This window comes from Anastrepha ludens, chromosome 2, assembly GCF_028408465.1.
Source record: "Anastrepha ludens isolate Willacy chromosome 2, idAnaLude1.1, whole genome shotgun sequence".
In the NCBI taxonomy this organism is placed as follows: Eukaryota; Metazoa; Arthropoda; class Insecta; order Diptera; family Tephritidae; genus Anastrepha; species Anastrepha ludens.
This window is the reverse complement of record NC_071498.1, coordinates 174,418,459-174,442,761: the sequence shown is the minus strand read 5'-3', so window position 1 is coordinate 174,442,761 and position 24,303 is coordinate 174,418,459. Positions and strand designations below refer to the sequence as shown.

The window sequence follows — 24,303 nt, the reverse complement described above, 5'->3', positions numbered from 1 at the left end:
CTTCTCAGAGTGACCTTTTTTAACATTATTTTCTTCTCCATACAAGAATATTAAAAAAGGCCACTTTGAGAAGAAAAGAGAATACATTTTTGTTTTAACTTACAGTTTCGGTAGCTTTAAAATAAAAACAAAACGAAAAAAACAACGAACTAAAAAATTTTCGTATTTTGGGTATAAAAAAGCATTAAATTTATTGTGAAGAGCAAATGGTTGGCAACACTGCACAACTTGGCAAAAGTGACGTCCCGCACTCTCGGATGGGCGCAATCTTGTTTCTAGCATTCTTTGGGCCATGCTTTATTCTGCTAGGTTTGCTTCCTGGCAGTACAGGCTTGATCAACTAACTTTGAAACTCTTACCTATCTACTCCTTTTATAGTTGAGATTTAGCCTCTTCGAGTTATTATTTATTTTCAAAAGTTATAAAAGAAGAAGTAAAATCTACAAATTCTGAATATTCTAAATGACTGGAAACTAAGCATTTTTTAACTTCTCGCGGCCGCCGTAGTCTAATTGGTTTATGCGTGCCTACCATTCGGGAGAGCCAAATTTTTAGAACCACTGTTGGTTGGCATGAAACATCAAAATGTAGGAAAAGGTTTCTTCTAACAGCGATCGGCACTTGTCAGGCAATGGCAAGCCTCCGAGGGTTTTCCGCAATGAAAATACTGCTCATAAAAAATATCTGCCGTTTGGAGGTGGCATGAAACTGTAGGTCCCCCATTTCACTATAACATCATATTAGTTAAAGATAAAAATAAATCATTGGCACGAACACTCACTTTTGATAGGTGTTTAGCGAGCTTTTCCTCCTATGTGTGTGTGCATCTTGTCGTTTAAGTCGTCTCCGAACGGCAGATATTTTTTTATGAAGAGCTTTTTCATGGCAGAAATGCACTTGGAGGCTTACCATTGCCTGCCGACGGAAGACCGCTACTAGGAAAAACTTTTTCTATCATTTTGGTGTTTTTCATGCACGGCGATGCGAACCTGCGCACTCCCAAATGGTAGTCACGCGCCAACCATTCGGCTTCGGCGGTCGCTTAATTAAAAATAGCTTCTTTTACTCGAAAATTACTAAAACTATGCTGTAAGTGGACCATTTTTCTAATAATCTACAATATTAGAAAATCCAAAAACGGAACGATATTGGAAGACAAATTGACCCGCCCTAATATAAATACAGTACCACATATTCGTATAAACGCAATATGTATGTGAAAAAGATACTTTGATTGTGCCAGCGTTATAGGGTGGGCAGCATTTTCATCAAGGGGAAAAGCAAGTATTTGTCGAACAAAACGAATTCTTACGCGGAATCGCTGGACGATGTTCTCATCTAATTTTTGATGCCATTCATGTTTCCAAATAGTCGTTGAAATTGTTTGAAGAGCACAACATTCCGCTCATAAAATGGCCTGCATGCAGTACCGATTTGAATCCGGTGGAGAACCTCACGCAAATTTTATTTTGGACAAAAAGCACAAGGATACCAGTAAGACTGTGCTAGAGATCAAATTGGCCATTAACTAAGCATGGGAGATGTCGACCATACTTGGCTGCAAAATTTAGTAAAGTTATTAATAAAAATGGAGGAACATTTAATTACTTAAAGTTCTGTAATTAATTAATTAATTATTTTTAGTATGATATTTAAAATGCTGGCTCCCTACGATTTGTTGCTGTTCGATCGAGTCAAAGAACCACTTGGGGGAATGCATTTTAACAGCCGAAAGGAAGAGAGAGAGATCAAAAAGTGCTGGATCAAATGCTGGCATAAGTGCGTTGCAGTTGGAGGCATAAACTTGTATTTGAATTTTCTGCATATATTTTGGGAACTTTTTGATCAAGGTGGTATAACCTGAAATGTATATAAAATACCTTCAATTTGAATAAAAATATCTTCTAATTTTCGACACAAAATTTTTATTTACAAGAATTAGTTTTAAAAATTATTAATATAACGTTATACATTTGTATTAAAAATTAAAATAAAAAATAAACAAACACTAAAAAAAGCATTAAAAAGGAAGAACAAAAATGTATCTGTTATCTCTGAGGGCATTATTATTATTATTAGAAGGCCATTACGCACTGGGACCAGAGCTGATCTATTGTGAAAGGCCTATTTTGTAACCCTAGAGTTTCAGGCTTTTTAGAAATTTTAGCACAGTTTTGGGTTTGTTGTTCCAAAGATTGCATGGAGATACTACGATACCACCAAGGTGGTGAAGTCTTTGTCTGCCCAACGCAGGACATTCACAAAGCACATGTTCTGAGCTTTCTATGTCCATTTCGCAAAAGCGGCAGACATTGGTCTCAGATAGACCAATATTGTTTAGATGATAGCTCAGGCTGCAGTGACCTGTAAGATATCCTGTTAAAAGACGCAGATCTACTCTGTTTAGTGAGAGAAGCTTTTCAGATATTCCTTTGCTGTGACTTACAAATAGTTTGGCTTGACGCTGACCGGCACAGTTTAGCCAGTGTGCAGCAAATTTCCTTTCTTCCCATTTTCTAAGGAATTCATTAATGTGGCCTTTTGTGAGTCCACAGAAAGGCTCAGGACCAGTAAGTTGCATATTTGCTCCTTGTTTTGCACGGTCATCCGCCATTTCATTTCCCTTATGTCCTTCATGTCCCGGAATCCAGCCTAGTGTTACTATGTTGAGGTTTCCTAACGTGTTGAGAAGATTTAGGCAATCATTTACCAATTTAGAGGTGATAGTTGTTGATAGAAGAGCTTTTAGAGCCGCTTGGCTATCTGGAAGTATGTAGATGTGAGTACCTCTCATTTTCCTGCTAAGGCATTCTCTCACACATATTTCAATGGCATGTATTTCTGCCTGGAATATTGTTGGATAAAATCCCATCGGAATCGATTTTTTGAACTTAGGCCCATTGATTCCTGCCCCTTTTCTACCATTTTCCAATTTGGACCCATCAGTAAACCATAGCTGCGAGCCAGGTTTGAAAGTGATAGAATTAGTTCTCCAGTCTGTGCGTTCTTTAATTATAACTTGGAAGTTCCTGAAGAGTATTGGTTTGGGTGATAGTATATCCTCCCTATGAAGAATGGGACTATGTCGGAAGTCTTCTAAGATCTTTAAATGTCCTTTCATATCCCCACTTTTAAGTTCAGATATACCTTTTAATCTTAAGGCACTCGAGCGAGCTTCTCTTTCAATCAAGATTGGAAGCGGTGGTATATTCAGGAGCACGCCCAATTCATCAGTAGGACATGTTTTCATAGCCCCTGTAATTCCAACACATATCAGGCGATGCAGTTTGTTTAATTCGTTCACGGCTTTTCTTTGCTTGACCTTGGGCCACCATGCTAAGGATGCATAAGTGACTATGGGTTTTACAACTGTGGTGCATGTCCAGAAGGTCATTCTAGGGTTTAGTCCCCATATCTTACCAAAAAGCTTTGTGCAGGCAAAGAATGTCATTGTGGCTTTTGAAGTAACTCTCTCAATATGGGAATTCCACGTAAGCGTTTTGTCAAGACTGACGCCAAGATAGTTCGCTTCTGTCGAGAATTGAAGTGTTGTTCCATTAAGGGTCGGACATTTTAGATTTATTTATTCCTTCTCCTAGTAAACGGTACAAGTGCTGTTTTGCATGGGTTAATGGAAAGCCATTTTTCCGTGCACCATTTGTTTATTATTGTAAGAGCTTGCTGCATGCAACCTGAAATGGTTTCCTCATTCCAGCCTAATACATAAACTACTAGGTAATCAGCGTAACCCTGAGTGTGAAAACCTAGGTTGTTCAGTTTGTGGGAAAGTTCATCTTTGACTAGAGTCCACAAAAGAGGAGAGAGTACGCCTCCTTGATGGCAACCTCTTGTGGCTGAGGACATATGTAAAAGATTACAATTTATTCAAATTTTTATTTTTTTAATTAATAAAATATTTTATATTGAAAATAGTTGGCAAGTTCGAATGCCCCGAACCGTCGGTACCTTCAGAATATTTGAATGTTAATATAATATTAACTAGAAGCAATTTCTACTTGCTTTGTGATAAAGGAAGATCAAAGGCATTTTGATAATATTTTTATCTTAATTACGAAGTGTTAGCCACAATAAAGCCAACGAAAAAGGTTCAACGCAAGTCAAGTGTTACTTTGATGAATTACCTGCAACATATTAAAAATTCATAATTTAACAGCGTATTATTAAGGTGGCACTAATAGTACACCATCCTCAAACACACACACACACACACATGTATGTACACATAAACATATATGTGAAGGAGAGAAATGATAATACGCATCCCTGCGTCTAGCTTGTTTGATGGACGATCGCTGGACGATTTACACCAGGGACTTTGTGGCGATACCCCGCGTCGTGGCAAGTAAGCACAAATCCAATGGGCAAGTTAGCCTTCTTCTACTCGACACACTCGTGCACGACTAATAAATACATGTATAGAGAAAAGGCAGCAAAGGTACAACAATACACTGAAGGTACAAAGGCAAACTGTGTTGTATGGCAAAAGAAGGCGTGGCGGCGGTAACAGCACTAAAGAGGATATTAGAAAGGTGCTGCTGTGCGTGCCTGCGTGCGCGTTCCGCAATAAACGTTTGCCTTTCTGCTGAGTCTGAGCCTGAGCCTGAGCCTGAGCCGGAGTATGGCTTTTCGAAGAAATGCAATCAGAAGGGGTTCCCTCTCTTGAGTTTGTTTTCTTTAGGTAAATACCTTTTTTTGTTTTGTTAATCAACTGCCAGCCTCGAGGGATGAAATATTTTGCTCTGTATTTCTTGAAATTTTAATTAGATTTTTTCTTTTCATAATAAATGTGCGTTGAATGATTGGAAGGCCTGTTAATATGATTTTAATAAGTTGTAGACGCATCCATAAATTTCTAAGAAATTGGGCAGCGCATGCACGCATTCCAACAAATGCATAAGAGGCGCGCGCTAGTAGTAGTGGATTAAGTGATCGTGTTGTGGTGGAAAGAAAGGGTGAAACTTTGTTGTAATTTGGTATTCATATATGTAGATTTTTAATTAACTTTTAAGTACCTTTGTATGGAAATTTCACTTTGTTCTTGGAACTCAAAATTCACTTCACTTCAGAGGCTCCGCGAAGTTTCTTGAAAAGTCAACTACTTTTTGACAAGTTTTGTCAAGCTGCGTTGTGTATTCTCACACTTTCATACGCACAAAGAGATTCGCTTTGAGGCGAGTGAAACTAGAATTTATGCGCCACTCTACTTATTACTGTTACAACCATTCGATGTATGTATGTTTGTAAGTGAGGAGGGTGCAACTGCATTACAATCTATTTCACGCACACGCACGTACATACGCCACTTCCTTTTGACGCAGCCGCCATTACAGAAATCGTCATCATCATCATCAAAGCTATCAGCCTGCCATGAGGACAGTTAAGTTAACTGCTGCTGGTCACTTTTTCACATAGCTGTTTTTGTATACATACATATGTGCGTGTGTGTGCGTGTGAGTGTTTGTAGTACCAACATTGCTTTGCGTTGTAGGTAAGTCTGCCGCTCTTGGTGGTGGGTTTGTTTGTTTCGCGCATGCGTGCCATTGCTTTTGCTCGCCAATGGCTGCTTTCTGCTTTGCGTTCGATCAATTAAACAGGTTATTTGCTGGCTCAATCATTCACACTTTTATGCGAATATTTGCATGTTTACAGACACAAGTTTTTGTGCATTCGCAAATGTCTGTTATTTATAGATGTATTTACTGGCATTCTTTGACTAATTAAGCAGGCTTCCAGTTGTTAAGACTTGCCTTTTATTACAATTTTTGTTTCAAAAAACAACATACTTTTTACATTTCCTTCCGCAATGGCTAATTACAAACAATTATGTAAACCAATTATTTAAAATGAGAAATATTCAATTCGCTTCTGGCTAGCCCGGCTCAGCATTTTAGGGAGTAAAAACGATTTGACACAAGAAATTTTTCGCTCTCTAGTAGGATTTTATAAATAAATAATTCTTTTTGTTTATAATTTCACTGACGATATGGGGAAACGCGTAGTTAGGAACAACAAAAACAAAAAAACAAAAATAACAAAAAAAAAATATTAAATAAAATAGATAACCCTAATCAAAATAGATTAGACATATGATTCTGATTTGAAACTAAATGATTCAACGTTTTTCAAACTAGATTCAATACATCTTAACCCATTGCCGTGCGATTAGGCCGACGCAACTCGGGCCCAAGTGTTACGCGCCATCGCGTGGTAAACAGATCAGACTGATGCGCGATATGATGTGACAGCAATTATGGGGCTCGTGATTAACTTTGGTGGCGTACAGATAGAAACTAACTTTCAATCCCAACCCAGGCTCGTGATGTTTATATTTGATCCGTCTATCCGTCCACGACATCGGCTCGTAACTTTTACGTTTGGCTCGACGATCTATTCACGAGACTGGCTCGTCAGACTCGTTAAGGCACGGCTAGGGGTTAAGTTATGCTGTCCGCTACTTTCATTGATTTGAGAAAATCACGTACAGCTAATATTGAAATTTCGCTTATTTTACAAATGCCATCACTGCTCTGTTTTGTATTTAAAAGGCCCCGTTACATTAAGTTGAGTTAGTTGGTTGCACAGATACGATTATTTTCAGATGCGTGGCCACTAAAATATGTAACTTGCGGGTAACTCTTGCCTTTTAACTAATTAAGTGAAAAATATTGAATATAAAGTAGGGAATTAGGCAGTTCATTTAATAACTAATAATTAGTATGAATTTCTTTCAAAGATGGGCCGTGTCCAGCACTGCACACAGGCTCCGCGCCTGTGGTCTATATCCGAAAGCAAAAAAAAAAATCGTACAAATTTATCGTTTAGTCACTTGGACGGTGCAAAAATTTTGTTGTAATTGTCTTCAAGCCTAACAAATCCTCCAGAGAACGACGTGGTGGCAAAAATAAAAGAACTTACACCACTGATAATTTGTGTCAAGAGGGGCCCTTTTAAGACATCAAAAGACATTTTGCTAGGTCAGTCATTAACAAAAATTAGAAACGATAGTTCGCCACAATGTGATTTTCTGAAAATTCCCGACCAAATTTGACTATCTGAAGTAGTTTTTGTTGAGTTAATCTGCATGTACCTGATAGAAAACTTAAAAAAAAAATTTAGTAAACCACCTTTTATTCCTTACAAATTTCACTTATGCATTACTTCATTAACTTATGAAATTACAATTTATTGGCAGAGATAACCACGATTGTGCGAAAGTGGGTGTGATCACTTACTCTCTCTTCCATATTTTCTTGAAGCACAAGAAAAAATTTTAATTACTATAATAATATAAAAAAAAAAATAAATAATTGGCGCGTACACTTCTGTTAGGTGTTTGGCCAAGCTTCTCCTCTCATTTGTGGTGTGCGCCTTGATGTTGTTCCACAAATGGAGAGACCTACAGTTTCAAGCCGACTCCGAACGGCAGATATTTTTATGAGGAGCTTTTTCATGGCAGAAATACACCCGAAGGTTTGCCATTGCCTGCCGAGGGGCGATCGGTATTAGAAAATACTTTTTCTTCATTTTAGTGTTTCACCGAGACTCGAACCTATGTTCTCTCTGAATTCCGAATGGTACTCACACACCAACCCATTCGGCTACGGCGGCCGCCAATAATAATATAACAAAAAATAAAAATTATAATTTGACCAAAAAATAATTCAAATATAAAACAAAATTTATTTTAATTAAAAAATGTTTTTTTTTTTGGACTTAAATTTTAATATTTTTTTACTCAAATAAATTTTGTTTTTTTAAATCAGAATATAAGATTTAAAAAACTTAAAAACAAAAAACCAAAAAAAAAAATTTAAAAAAAACCAAAAAAAAAATTTAAATTAAAAAGTAATAAAAATTATTTGAATAAAAATATATTAAACTTTAAATCCAAAAAAAGAAAAAGAAAAGAAAAAAACATAGTTACCTTGGGTATATAAATTGTAATTGCTGTAAAAACTAAACATTAATCTTAAACCTTAAGGTGTTTGGAATAATTTGAGACCAGGCCGGAATAAAACAAAAAAATTCTAATTTTTAAGAAATTATCTTCGTAAAGATTTAAAGATGAATTAAAATTAAATATTAAAATATAAACGTTTTATGTGTTACTTTGTGTGTGTAATCATTTTAAGTTAGACGTAAGAAATTCACCAAAAGCGCTACGAAAAACTTCGAGTTTCTGGTTAGTTTGCGTGGAAACGGCATCGAGTGCAAAATGTTGAAAAAATACTAATAAAAAAAATTTAAATTAAAAAAATAAGAATTTAAAACAAAACTAAAATTAACAAAAAAAAAAAAAACAAAAATAAAAACAGAAACTACAATTACATTAAAAAATAAATAAAAGAAATTAAAAAAATGAAAAAAATCAAAAAATTTTAATTAAAAAAAGTTAAAGCTAAAATTAAAAAAAAGTAAAATAACGAAAAAACAAAATTTAAATTTTAAAAAGTTTAAAAATAAAAATTAAAAAGAAATTAAAAATTAAGAGTTAGAAAAAGTTAAAATTAAGAAAAACCAAAAATTAAAATATATTAAATAAACAATATAAATAAAACAAATAAAAATCAAAATAAAAAAAAACTAAAATTAAAAAAAATTTAAAAATATAAATTAAAATAAATAGTAAAAAAAAAATGTTTAAAATTTCAATAAATACAAAATACAAAGATTAAAATTAAAAAAACAAAATGTATAAAAACAATTAAAATTAAAAAAAAAATAATAATAAAAAACAAAAATAAAAAAATGTAAGCAAACAATTTTAAATAAAAAACGTTTAATTAAAATAAAAAATAAAAGTTATAAAAGAACTTAAATTAAAATTACAATAAATTTTTATAAAAATAAAAAAATTTAAATAAAAAAAAATTAAATTAAAAAATAAAATAAAAGTGAAAAAAAACCAAAATTACAATAAAAAAGAGTTTAAAACCAAAAATTAAAAAAAAATTTAAGAAAAAGTTAAAAATTAAAATAAAAAAAAAAATTAAAAGAAAACAATAATATTATTAAAATAAATTTAAATTTAATTTAAAAAATAAACAAAATAAAAATAACAAAAATACAAATAAAACTAAAATTAAGATAAAACAAAAATTAAAACACAAAATTTTATAGAATAAATTAAAATAAAAAGATAAAGAAAATAAAAATAACAGAAATACAAATACAAATTTATTAAAATTTTAGTAATTTTTCTGAATAAAATAATTCAACTTTGCTTCAGTTCACGTCCAAGGCTCACTTACTCATCTTTACTCTAACTCTAAAAAGACATGCGAAAATTGAATCCTCTAATCAGAGAAATTACATAACAACATACATACAAAGATGTGCATAACAAATGCTGCTTTGAATTAAAACACCCTTGTTTTGTTATAAAAAATAGAAATCAAATCATCCGACACAAAACGCATCTGTCAGATAATTCATTTTTATCCATACAAACAACAGTTGCCACTTCGCAGTCTATTAATATTTTGAACATAATAAACTCGCTTTCGAATTTTTTGCGCCAAAAAAGGAAGCATAAAAAATAAACATCAACAAATTAGAACGAAAAATGAGGAGTGTACATTAATCCAACTTTGTTTAGCGCTTCGCGAGCGATCACAGTCAACTGTGGGCTACACACGCACACACACACGGCGTGCACTTGGATGTTTCCGCACATGTGCACAATACCATTTAAAGTGTCAAACTGACAAGCTGAGCTGCAAGCCAAACAACCAAACAATGAACAGACCAAAAGGTGAGAATGGCTAACTACACTTGAATGACAGTTTTTGGGAACTGCTTGCCATTTGTGCTGCAAAACAATTTTTTTTATTAATTGCGAATTGTTGTAGTAGCATGTTTTGTGTTCTCGTGACACCCCTACCTCTATTGGTAAGGAGATAGAGGGTTGATTTTTTATTAATACAATCAAATATATATTTTATTTTTATTTATGTATGTGTGAATGTACTTATATATGTATGTATGTACGTATTTTGCTAAATTTTTTTGTACATAATTTTTCCAAGTGCTATCATAAGAACACTTTCGTGTTCGGTTTTTCACATTTTTATTAGTAAAGTTTCCTTTGTAGCCCTATTAGTCTCATTGTCATTTTCATTTCACCTTATCCTCGTTTAGATTGATATTTTATGATAGCTGCCTTCAAAAGAGGATATTCCATGATTAGATAAAATATTTGTGAGAAATGCGTTAGAAATTATCTGCCTTTAAGGAGTAACTCTAGTTGTTGTTGGTCGGTCGTCTTCGTCTAACTCATCTTACGGTAACCCAGGAAACTAGCTGTTTCGACGGGTTGGGTCCAGAGAGAGAGGGGTGTTAGATGAGTGGGTTTGAAGGGGGATGTGAAAAGGTGGTTAATGTCGTGCGGGGTGCCTTCACATGCTGAACGTAATTGTGTCAAGGTTCCGCGGGACTCTCGGGGAAGTTGGAGCTCTTCGTCTGCGATAGGTGGTGGTTGGACTCCGATAACGGCATTTGGGGGTCGGGAGCTTACGAAGGTGGTGATGGTCTCGCGATGAATGTCGTTTATCGACTGTCTGTACACTGTCCGATCCAGTAGCTGTCTGTCTGTTTTGTCTTAGATCTCGTCCGCGTAGTTGGAAAAACTCCAGTCCAGCAAGAACACCACACCAAGTTTACGCAGCGGTGCGCACTGCTTTTTGATCGGGAAAAAATCAAAAATTTGATTATCCAAAATATAGAGTGATGTGGTATTGTTGGAAATGTAATTTATCTATTATCGAGGACGCGACCTTAATTTTTGTATAAAGTTACTAAGACGCGGCAAAAAAGCCATTTTAGTTTGCACATTTCAAATCAAATATTTTAGTCAGCGCCTCATCAGTTTTAAGTTAATATATTTCAAGTAATATAGAAAGTTATATACAAATAATTAAATTTAACTAATAAATAGTAACATCACTTTATGTTACTGAAGTGTCAAAAAAAAGTAAAATTAGTAGAAAAAGATAGTATCAAAAAGCGCAAAATTTGTTGGCAAAAGCTTCTTTAACAAGAAATATGTAGCTTTTTAATTATGTATGGAACTACATGCTTAGCAGTGTACACAACATTTTGATTCATGAATACTAAATGATAGAATTTTTCGTTTAACCTTTCGTTAAAAAATCATGTTGGCTCTACAGGGTTTGATTGAAAAGTAATGAGCCTTATTTTTTTAAGCAGTTTTATTAAACCTTTTGGCTTATACAACTAATATTCTTCAAGACAGGACCCTTGAGCGTCAATACACCGCTAGTAGCGGTCCTTCTACTGCAGGTAACATTTTTTAAACTCATCCGCCGGAGTCGCGTTCAATTCGGCTGTCACAGTTTTTTGGATCGCCTCGATGGAGTCGAAACGCCTCCCCTTCAGCTTTCTTTTTAGGTGCGGGAACAAAAAGAAGTCCGGAGGGGAGAGGTCGGGGCTGTAGGGAGGGTGGGGAAGCACCGGAACCTCCATCCGGCGCACAAAAATTAATTTTATAGGAAAGTTTCAAAGTTCATCAATTCCATGGATGTATGTTGCTACAACAACCACAAAATCAATTTTGGCACGGAGGCTTGCTTTATTCAGAGCATTGAAAGTTATATTGGATGAAACATTTTTTATACATCGAGTAACAGATTGACCCTCTCAATGCTTCTGTATACCGGCAGTCCTAATAAGACCGTTTATTGTGAAACTGGAATAAATGCAGTCTTTGTTTGAAAAGTTTTAATAAATTTATTTTTATATGGAGTGTAGCCTTGGAAGTGATTTATAAGGTACAATATTCAATAAATATCTGCCTATATCAGCATTTCCTTAGAAAGTTTTGCTAGTTCTTTGCAAAAGTTTTGTCGATTCATAAATGACATGATGAGGCTTGATTTGCAGTTGTTAAATTATTCTTCGGTTAATAGTATATAAATTTTATTTTATAAACCTCCGAAAGAAATAAATGTAATCGTATAATATTGATGACGGCGATTCGAAGCCTGCCCAGACCATCTAGGTGCCTATGACCAAATCTCAATTTTCATACATGTAGCTGTCAATCTCCAATACTATATGATTGTCAAAAAAAAAAACAAATATTGACAATATAGCATTCTGGAACTTGTAGTAGATTCAACTCCAAGATAATACAAAATTTAATAAATGCCAGGAGCCTTCATGAAATAAATAATAAAAGCTAGTGAAGTTGTGATTCGCTAACATCTCATGAACTCGGCAAACATTGTTATGGATTTTTCAGAAACTTCATGCAGTAAACGTACAGAAGCGAAAGCCTTTATTAAAAATCCGAACCCTGATCACTGATTACCTCTGTCTCACGATGAAGCATTGGAACTAATGATTGACATTAATTTGTCCAAGCATCAAAATGAGGTCTTATATAAAATAATCAACTTGGAGTCTAAGGTAGTTATCCGTTTTATGAAAAAGTGCTAAATGCCAAAAAGAAACGCTATCCCACAAAAATTTTCTGTAAATTATAAATCAGTGAATAATACGCTAAGAATCAACTACGACGCTTGGTCGATCAAACCATAGTACGGGTTTGCATAGCGCAGGAGTTAAACGAATATGAAATTTTGTTCAAATGAGGCTCCAATAGAGCTCTTTAATCTCAGAAGAACCGAAAATTTTCATCAAAAGATTAGGCAGATGATAATTTTATTAGATAAGGTTTGGTTCCTATTCAGAAGATTTAAGCTTAGAAGAAGGAAAAAATATTTTTGGGCAAAACCTCTACTATCTTCTATCGGGTGTTTTTTTTTTAGTTGCATGAGAACTATAGATACCGTTAACTACGGTTTGACAAACTGTGCTGACATTTTTGAAGGTTTGGCAAGTCATGAATCGTTTAACGCTAGAACAACGCTTTCAAATTGTGGAAATTTATTTTGAAAAAATGTATGCTCACAGCTCTGAGAAGAGATTCAGTAGGATAGGAACAAGTATTAGGAAATAGTCCAGTCAAATTAAGCCAGAACTAAAATTCATAAAATTCATGAAAATGGATGAAATTGATCAAAACATATGTAAAAATAAAATTTTAAAGCTCCCAATCGTTAGTCTTGAGCGCCATTCCGTAGTGAAAACACGTGTTTATTCTAATCTATTTTATGTTGCTTTAATTTTTATTATAAAAATGTCAGAATATTGTTTTATTTGTGCTGAACTTTTAACTGAAAGTGCAACTGTTACTGTCGAACGTGGTATGACGACATTAATCAATGCAAGTATCGAACGAGCAGATGAACATTCGGAATATCTTAAAAAACAAAAATCTGTGACACTGCACGATACTTGTAAAAATTATACTCGAAAATCTTCTATTGCGTCAGCTAAAAAAAGACAACGTGAAGCACAAGAAGCTAATACACCTAAAGTAATCCCTCATCGTGTATCCGATCTTTGTTTTAAAATATTATGCATATTTTGTGGTCTGGAAACGAACGAAGAGCGCGAGATGAAAAAAGAAGTGGGACGTCGTCGTCGAATTAGCCATGTAAGTACACTTCAATTCAAAGATTCAATCCTGGAAATAGCTCGGAATCGTTCCGATGATATAGCAGAAGCTGTTGTCGCGCAAAAAATGAAGCAAAAAATCACCAACAGCAGAAGATTCGTTCGGTTCAGACGAACTGGCATGCGATACTTCGTTGTTGACGCAATTTACGTGCAGACAGGATGAAGAAGAAAAAGAAGATCGAGAAGAAGAGGAGGAAGAAGAAGACTGTGACCCGGAATAATACATTTTTTATTTACGACTTTTTAATTTTAATTCCGTTTTAAATCCGGAAAATCCATTTTTTACTCCCGTTTTTTTATTTTAATCACAACAGACCCGAGGAATAGGCCTACTGGGGAAACCACGTTAAAAAAACGGGGTGACGTGGAAATGTGTGCATATTATGACACATGCAACTCTTTACGTCATTATATCTTAGAAACGGTGGTATTTAGGTAAAAATCATTGATACCTTTTTTGTAGATAATTTTATGATGTACAATTTTTGTCGGAGTTAATTTTGCGATAAAACTGGCCGTTTTCGAGAAATTCACGAAAACCCCATTTTTTTAACCTTTTACTTCGAGCCAATTTTTTCCCCCCGGCCGGATCGATTGGGAGCTTTAAAATTTTGTTTTTACATATGGTTTGAACAATTTCATCCATTTTCAGCTTGTTATGAATTTTGGTAGCTTCGAATGTCTAAATTGACCGGACTAAAATGTTGGCAAGAAAAGATCGGTAATTAACTCGAATTAAGGTCTCTTGAACCGACTGCTTGGTGCCAAAATAAATCCTTCCCCAACTATGAATTAATAGTCTCGAGGAGAAGATAATCGAGAAGGAGATGTTTTAGGTGATGAACAAGAGGGTGTATAGTTCAAAAGTAATTAATCTTGCAATGCCATCATATGAACGAATTTAATTCTGGACCAAAAGAGCGCTCTTTTCCTTGAGAAAAACCTCATAACCTAACTTAACATCTTAAATTGCAGATTTTCCACTTAATATCTATCAAAAGTAAAGTAGAATTAATAGCAACATTTGCATTTTGCAATAAAAACACGGATGATTTTCCACTAAGTCATTTAATTTTTCGTCGTTCATTTATACAATAATATTCAAATTTGTATCGCAAAGATCAAAACAAATGCAAAGTACAAATGCAAAATATTTCACAGCTGTTAACGCTTACGCGGAAAAACAAAGCTTCAATAGATAAATACGGCTACGGTTATGGTTACGGCACCTACATATAATCGTTCACAGTTATGCCCATATGCTTGATTTGAACAGCTGACTGCAATGGTGACCGTTATGGCTATGGTACGGCACCACTAATTGCAGCTTAAAACTCAGTCACCAACATTTTTCGCCTTCGTACAGTTCGTGTCATACTAAATTGTGCTGATTTGATCCTTTCATTTTTTCTCTACCGAAAATCATTGACTTTTAGTTTGATTTCGTGAAATTCCTAAACCGTAAAACTAACGGTTATCCTATACATCCACCAATTACATACATACATACACACATTACTCCAATGAGCTCTGGACACTTTTCATATTTTCGACCGAAAAATCAGGATAAATACCACAACAATTTTTACAAATATGGACTTCAACTCGCATTGTCACTTCATCAGGAGAATTTAAACTGCACTGGCTATGCGGGCTATGCGCTTATGTGTGTGTGTATTTGTGTGTGCGACACTCAATGCCAAATTAAGTTGTTGTCACTACCAAAAATTTACCGTACAAATAAGTGCAGTTACACATACAAATACATACAAACATACAAACAACAATACACATACATATACATACATACATACATACATACATACACACATGTACATACTTAGATTGTTGTCGTTTAACGATCATAAATCAACAACATGCCACAGATACTAACAGCAATTTACAATTTAATTATGCGAACAAGACCAAAAATAAAAATAACAACAACAAAAAAACAACAAAACCACAAACAATGTGAACGCAAGTAAATAAACGCTAAAATTTACTCATACTTTGGTGAGGGTTTTTGTATATGGAGTGAAAGGCGCTTCAAATAAAGTAATTGGACGATAATAAATGAAGTATTTTGTGAGAACTCAGATGACAGTCGCATGCATTTTAGGGAGATGAAAAGGTAGAAAATATACGCAAAAACTTTAATTTGAAAATGAACAGAGTTAAACGGCAATGGGCAACGTTTGTGTGGCAGAAACAGGCGAACAAATGTTGAACATTTGAATGTCCAAAAAACCTCAATTAAAAACGCATTAACTTCAGCGTTTCAGCTACGCATTCATACATTGATATCAAGCGCACAGCTGCACACACATAAAGCATACTTGTGTGTGTGTGTATGTTTATGTATGTGTATTGGTTGTTGAAAGTTTAAAAAAACTAGAAAACAAAGAAAGCAGAAAATAACAACGTGGAACAAGCAACGGCCGCATTGTAGAGCGGGCGGCGGGCGCCGTGCGCCGGACAACGATCCGATTGTTGCTGCAACAAACACCATTATTTGGGGCAATGTTGCACGTATTTAGATATGTGCACACACACGCACATAAATATATGGAAACACGCATACCTGCACACTAGGCTTGCCTTTTAATTTTCGAACTTTTTTTTGTTTTTTTTCTTTTCTGTTTGTTGCACGGCATTAACATGTTTCCACTCAAATTAACGATGTGTGCAATGTTGTTCAAACAATTTAATTAAAATGTAATTTATTTCAAATTGTTATACACACATACATACACACACACATACATACATGCACATACATATATACAAACACACAAATGTAGAAAAAGAAAAATACATTTTTGGGGATTGGCTGGCATTTAGTCTTTTGGCTGAATTGTTGTTTTTATGTTGCTTGCAATGCTCGTTGTTCTCAAGTTGTGTTTGCAACGTTGTAAGCCAAGTCCGTACCGTAGCGAAGTGCGCACTAATTAACTTGTAATAAATGGAGCAGTTAACCTTTTTTTTTGGTTTTTGTGGTGGAGTGGGCGTTTTCAAACATTTCGTATAATTATAATGTTTCTAATGAAGATGATGAATATGCGAGAAAAAGCTGTTATTATACGAATATTTGGGTTCTTGGGAAACATGAAATGCAGCTTGTGTGCCTTGAGTTATTTGGTAGATTTTGTTCGCGTCAATTCCTATGCCACTGGAAGGAACAAATTGTTTTGTCTGTCATATTTTTTGAGAGCCCATAAATTTAAGAAACGGTATAAGGAATTAAGTATTCCTTTCGTTCATTGAGAGACATACAAAGTTTTAGCTCAATTTAAAATATAAAAATTATATGCCAACTTTTGGTATCGCAAACCAATTCGCGAAAATCGTTTGAAAATTTTCAAAAGTCGTAGTTTATTTAGATAATATTGTATTTTACGTGGGAAAAAGCACGGTCCTCGCACTTGCCCAAATTTACCTACTTCCCTGTTTCTAAAAATTTTTTTTTTAAATAAAAAAAAAAATAAAAAAAAAAAATATAACACGGGAGGGACGAAATGTTTTAATATTTGCATATTTACAGACACTTTCATTTTAAATCACATTGGGCTTTCGCAAAAATGGTGCATACATCACGAAGGGTTAATTTGATTGCTTATACTTTCTTGACATAATAGGCAGGTACGTGAAAATTCGACTGGGTTGTCATTTCTACCTTGTTGAATATAGGGTTGTACTTGTAAAGATCAACCAGCAACTTGCAAGTAACTTACTTTCTGAGATTTGGCTCTCAAAGAGAACAATATCAAAAATAAAAAATGTATATGAACTCAAAGCCAGCAACAATTTGCAAGTTTTATTTTACGAACAGCTGATTAAAGGTTTGTTCATGAAGCCAACAATTTGTCACAATTGTTTGTGTGTTCAAGTATCCAAAAAATCTTGCAAAGTAGGGGAAAGTGAGAGAGCAAATTGGCATTTCATTCTGAGGGGAAGTTGAAAGTTTTTACTGGAGTAATTTTTACTTGTAAGAATTTGCAAGTGAGAAAAACAGCTGATCGCAAAGTAAAAATGAACACGAATTAAAATTTGTGAATTGAGTCAAGGTTCTAAATTTAAATAAAAAGCATGTAAGTAAATGTATTTTACAATAAATAAAGTTTATAAAGATTATTTGAAGTCATATTTAACACTAAACCTACCATGACGGGTTAAATGACACATTTTTAAACTTTTTGTCAGAACTTCTTAGAAATAATAACACTATTAAATCGCCGTTTGCCTTCATGACTCCTTTTAAAAAATACATCGAAAGTATTTTTGAAGATTTACTCCTGTCTTGCTAATTGTTTTACCGAGAAATATATACGATCTTATTAATATACATTCTGCGCTCTAACACGGCCACGCTTAGGAGCTGGACTGAGAGTAGGGGACTCGCTATAAATCCCGCAAAAACTGAAATAATTCTCCACACAAGGAAACATAGGCTTCCTATAATATCCCCGTTGGTTTCCAAGGGTGTGGAGATTCCTTTGAGACAGAATGTCAAGTACTTAGGACTCATATTAGATAGGAAACTCACATGGAAACCTAATATTGAGAAAAGAGTAAAAAAGGCCACCGTTGCATTATGGTATAAACTTGCAAAAGAGCGATCGGTATTAAATGGGGGTTAACACCTCGCGTTACTCATTGGCTATATACTTCGGTAGTTAGACCAATCTTAATATATGGAATACTTGTATGATGGCCATCTACTCTAAAGGCGAGTTACGCTAAACTCATGAGTAAGGTCCGAAGAACAGCTCTTTTATGCATCTCTGGTGCTTTAAGGACTACGCCAAACAAAGCGCTGGAAGTGCTAATCAATTTGCCTGCACTAAATCTCGTAGGGAAAAACGTGGTCGCCGCATCGGTGTTCAGACTCAAAAGTATGGCGCTATGGAAAGAACGGCGGTTTGGCACGCTTCTATTTTCCACACTCTGAATAGTCACAAACATGAAATAGACTATTCTATTCCTAGACTTACCTTCGACAAGCTCTTCAAGACAAGTATATCGTCAAGAAGGGAGTGGCAGAGACCAGGGCCATGGAGAAGGGGGGAATGAAACTTTTATACAGATGGTTCCAAGCTAGACGATAAAGTTGGCTATGGAGCAGTCCGTTCGACTACCAGACTACTGCAGCGTCTATCAGGCAGAGGTTCTAGCCATAAAAGAAGTGGCTGCATGCCGTAACAAAAACGACTATAAATATATTCTCGGATAGCCAAGCGGCCATTAAATCAATGAACGCGGCTATACTAAGATCAAAGGTTGCACAGAAATGCCGAACAGCCCTAAATGATATTAGCGTCGTATTCAAGGTCAGCCTTATTTGGGTTCCGGGACATAAAGATATTGAGGGAAACTGTAGAGCTGATGAGCTAGCCAGAAAAGGTATTGCTCTCCAACTGTTCCGTGATAAAAGTACCATTGGAATACCGATGGCCACGAGTAAACTAATAATAAAAAACAACAATACCCAAGAGGCCAATAGGTAATGGGAAGATGAAGATTCGTGTCTAACAGCCAGGCTACTATGGCCGCAAATAAACAAGAAAAGGACAAAGGAATTGCTTAGCCTCTCACGAGAAGATATCTCGAAGGTCGTGGCTTGTGTTACCGGCCACTGGCTATTTGGAAGGCATTCCTTGAGACTAGGAGTATTCTCCCATGAATATTGTAGAAGCTGTAGAGATGAGGAGGAGGAAGAAACAGTAGAGCACTTCCTTTGTCCAGCCTTAGCTAAAATCAGAGCAGGTTGTCTAGGTAAACACTTTTCCAATTCTCTTACAGAACTATCTGGCGTGGGGATTAAACCAATCCTGCGATTCATAAGAGCCTCAAAATGGTTTCATGAAAGTAAATAAACAAGGTTCCCGTGTCGCACTATTAACTAATTTGGCAACGAAAATATGAAGCGAGCTGTGATTGCCACAATACTATTGCTAATGGAATGTTCTTTATCTGAGAGCGATGAAGAAATGGAATAAATTATCGTCGACATTTTATTTAGCTCGTTATTTTGCATTTTATTTGCTTTATTTTTTTTAATTTAATACGAGGTAGCAGTCGCCGTAGCCGAATGGGTTGGTGTGTGACTACCATTCGGAATTCACAGAGAGAACTTAGGTTCGAATCTCGGTGAAACACCAAAATTAAGAAAAACATTTTTTTAATAGCGGTTGCCCCTCGGCAGGCAATGGCAAACTTCCAAGTGTATTTCTGCCATAAAAAAGCTCCTCATAAAAAAATATCTGCCGTTCGGAGTCGGCTTGAAACTGTAGGTCCATATGCGGAACAACATCAAGACACACACCACAAATAGGGGGAGGAGCTCGGCCAAACACCCAAAAGGGTGTACGCGTCAATTATATAAAGGGTGGTTAAATTTTAAGGGCCGATATTCAATGTAAACCACACCTAAACGTCAAGCTTTTTTCTGCATTTCATTTAACATTTTTCAATTTCAGACTAATTCAATTTGAACCATGGAAAGATACGCAATCAAGCAACGCGTTAAAGTTATTCAGGCTTATTATGAAAACGGGCGTTCAAATTAAAATGCATATCGCGCACTTCGTGAAGAAAATCATCTTCAGTGATGAGGCACATTTTCACCTCAGTGGATTCGTCTATAAGCAGAATTAAATGCGGCAATTCTGCTCATTGAAGAATGATAATCCAAGAGTGATTGCCGAAAAACCAATCCACCCACAAAGAGTGACTGTTTGGAGCGGTTTATGGGCCGGCGGCATCATTGGGCCGTATTTTTTCCAAAATGAGGCAGGTCAGGCAGTTACTGTGAATAGTGTTCGCTATCGTGAGATGATAAAGAACTTTTTATGGCCCGAATTGGAAGATATGGATGTGGACGATACGTGGTTTCAACAGGACGGTGCCACTTGTCACACAGTAACGAAACAATGGCTCTTTTGCGCGAAAAATTTGATGCCCGAATAATCTCACGTCGTGGCGATGTCATTTGGCCGCCAAGAGCATGTGATTTGACACCGTTGGACTTCTTTCTTTGAGGTTATTTGAAAGAAAATGTGTACGTCCATAGGCCAGCAACAATTCAAGAGCTAAAGGATGAGATAATTGGGCACATTAACGGCATAGAACCTCAAATATACCTCAGCGTCATCGAAAATTTGGCCCATCGGAATGACAATAATTTCTTAAAAAAATTGTATTTTATTCAAAATCAACACCGGCCCTTGAAACTTTACCACCCTCTATATATATATATATATATATTATATAGCTCAACTATAAAAATGTTTTTTAAATGTTCGTAAAACTTAAAATTATTACTGGTTTCGAGTTCATGTACTTTTTGTTCATGTTTTTCTTTTAGAGAGCTAATTCTCGGAAATTAAATTACTGGTTGATTTTTATATTTAATAAACCAAAGCCAAAAACCAACAGATGCAAATATTTCATTTATCAATAATTAACATTATTGAACAGTGTTTTTAAGTTATTTTAATAAAAATTATAATTTTTCTAAGTTCATTTTGTAAATGATTTCGAAATGTACAGTTGGCAACACTGTGTGGTGAGAGAGCAATCAGCTGACAGGGTATTACGGAAATTTTTAAATATCGTGAACTAAAATCTACGATACTACGATACGGAAGGAAGGAATTTTTCATTTATATGGGGTTCTCATTAGTTTGATCGTAACAGCTGACAGGGGACTGCGTTTACGTCGATCACTGTTTTCAGCAATAGTCACATAACCATGCTCCCACTACCAACAACACATACTCCCTTACTTATTCTCTCCTCATATCACCTAATTATATTCTCACAACTCTTCTTCACGTTTGTCAATTTGCTCCCTTGCTAACTGATTTCTCTTTAATGACATTATCTAAACCAATCTATGTCTATTTGTGATATAACAACAACAATTTTCATTTTGACTCTCACTATTAGTTTTTAAGCTCATATTTCTTAACTTAGTTGGGAGAATTATGTAAACTTGGAATCATTTATCTTCGAAAAGAGCGGATTATTATTATATCTACTTATCTCTAAAAATTTAAAACCTAAACTCATTGCTCTTAACTTAGCTGCTTATGTACTATTTAATCAAAGTATTAAAATCTTTCTAAACTTACTACCGGGGAATCGATGTGGGAATATCCGTCCATGTCGACTTAGCAGCCACGGGTAGAGCGGATAACTATCGCGTATCAAATGTGGCCCACCGAAGTGAGCATGATGCGGTCCGGGAGGGAATAACGCCATTGGATGGCCGGGTGGTAAATGCGCCGCTGGGTGATGATGCTGCTGTTGTTGCTGCTGCTGATGGTGATGATGCGCCAAAGCGGCAGCCATTTGAAATTGCGCCGCCAAAAAGTGCGGATTGGGTGGCGGAGGTGGGGGCGCCACACCACCACTTGCAGATGGCGGTGGTGGTGGTCCTGGTGGTACCGAGCCTTGTATCGTTGGCGCTAATGCGTGCACAGCTGTGGGGTTCGTAGGTGCATTTCCGCCATCTAGTGGATTGGGCGCTCCAGCTGGACCTATGCCACCGCTACCGCTGCCAGATTGTAGTATCGATAAACTTTGTGGCGCTTGGAGTGGTAGTGGACGTATCAGACCGGCCGGTATGCCGGGCACGTGAATAGGCCGCTTGCTGAGTTCACCAATGCTACCACTGGCGCTACCAGGTGTTTGAGGCGATTGTGGTGTGGTGCGGCTGTGCGCCGTTGTAGGTGAGAGGGAAGGTGTGCGACTGCGATTCACAGTAATGTTGTGTTCACGGGAAGATTTTACTAAATGGCGAGCAGGTGAGCGTGAACGTGAACGCGATCGGCACCTACCAACCAACGGCGGACTGATGCAATCACGTTCAGGCGAGTGATCCAATATCGAACGACGCCGACAGTAGATGAGACCCATTGGCGGACGTGCGATAGGTGTAGTGGGGTGCAAGTCGGCCGCCGCTCCAACTGACCGATAATTCACAGTAAAGCTATTTCTTAATTCTAATGGTTGTTGGCAATGATGAGAGTCCTCGCTAAAACTGAGGCTAACACGGCTGGGCGGACGTTCGTAGGCGAGCATTAAGCGTTGGTCGCGGTCGCGGTCCCGTTCGCCATTGGCGCGTTCATCGGGACTTTCGCTGCGTTGCGGGGAGGCGAGTGGTGGTGAGATGGCTGTCAACAACGGACGCATAGGTCGACAATCCGGTGGATGCGCTGGACCGCCATCATCACGGTTTTTATTGGAGCTACCAACAATCGAATCGATGCTGAACGCCAACTTTGGTTTAATGGATGCAGTCGTCACCGTAGCTGTTGCCACAGTTGTAGTTGTTGTTGCTGTTGTTGTTTGGCCTATGGTCCGCGTCGTTGTGTCTACAACGGCAGCCGCCGCCGCTGCAGCTGCTGCCACCGATGATGTTGTTAGACCGACGACAAAAGGATTAATCGGCGCCATGGGCAGCATATTGAACGGTTGACGGCCGCACGTGACCATTTGCGAAATTGTGGTTAACACAATATATCACAAACTGATGGACAAGGCGCGCGCGCGACACAATGGCGAAATTCGACCGGACGGCGTACGGGAAATTGGTGGAATTCAACTGCTGCCACTTAATAGCAATTATTCGATCGTTCATAGAGCGACGACGCCACTTTCAAAATGAAAAGTGCACCACAATTGTTTGGAAAACAAACGGCAAATGGCAAATGGCACAAATGCGCGCCACGGATTGTTGGTTAATTGAAAACTCGACGAATTGACAAAGTGCTTAGAGCACTAACTACAACGAGCACAATAATAACAACAACACAATGAACAAGTTACAACGCTTCAGTGGCGATGTAGCGTACATTTGCACTAACACACACCCTACGATTGCCGGCGCTTACCGTTGGAGTACAAGTACAATACAACCGTTGTACTACGATTCAGTTGAGTAGTGACATTGACAAACGAGACCGCAATTGTAATTGGGAAAGCTGTAACAGTAGCAGCAGCAGCGCTGGCGATATTAGCATCGGTGTAGCGTAACGGTTGCGCTTGAATTGACAAGCTGTCAACGCCATAATGTGGTTAAAAGCGTTTAATTGCACGCACACGCATACACAGACGCACAGCAGCAGCGCTCAATATAATCATACCAGTAAATGACGTTGTGCAGCGGACGCGCGCTTTTGTTACGTTACAGCCCTCGCGACAACACCATTAAATATCACACACACACACGCACACACACAACGCTAAGCGCGCTTGCAGTAATTAGTGCTAATTTTAATTAGACGCGTTCGATAATTTACGCGCTCAAACACTCAAAGGCGGCCTTTTTCATTTAAACATTAAATTATTACTCACAGTTAGTGCGTTTGCAAGTATGGCATTTGTTGTTTTACTTTGCAAATATCGCGACGGCAATTTGTGCGAAACACGCGTACGCTTGAAACTTGAACGAGATTGCGATTTAATAAAACGTAAACGCCCGCCTTCGGTCGTGTCGCGTCGTACTGTAATGACGCTGCAGTGCGAGAACTTGTCGCCACACATTAAGCTGCCGCCACCACCACCACCACCACCAGCGCCAGTGCTTCTCATAACGTAGCAAAAGAAAGAAGTTGAAGCAGCGCTCGCTGAGTGGCCGTTTAATTGTGTGAAATAGTTGTCTCACTCTCTTGCCTGCCACAAAGCGGCATGCCGTGCTAATGGAGTACAACATCATTCGTGCGCACGCGG

At 36.8% G+C, this 24,303-nt stretch overlaps 1 protein-coding gene across 2 annotated transcripts in view; it reads right to left on the bottom strand.

Moving 5' to 3' along the window:
* The window catches only part of LOC128855900 (homeotic protein empty spiracles), a 42,656-nt gene extending 18,595 nt beyond the window's left edge, over positions 1–24,061 (bottom strand). Inside the window, exon 1 of one of the 2 annotated variants that reach the window (XM_054091130.1) lies at positions 21,705–24,061. In XM_054091130.1, the coding sequence (XP_053947105.1) occupies positions 21,705–23,067 (1,363 nt within the window). In that variant the 5' untranslated portion in view covers positions 23,068–24,061. Of the gene's footprint in view, positions 1–21,701 lie in introns of both variants that reach the window. The other variant, XM_054091129.1, reaches the window with a different exon arrangement.
* Between the last annotated feature and the right edge of the window lie 242 nt (positions 24,062–24,303).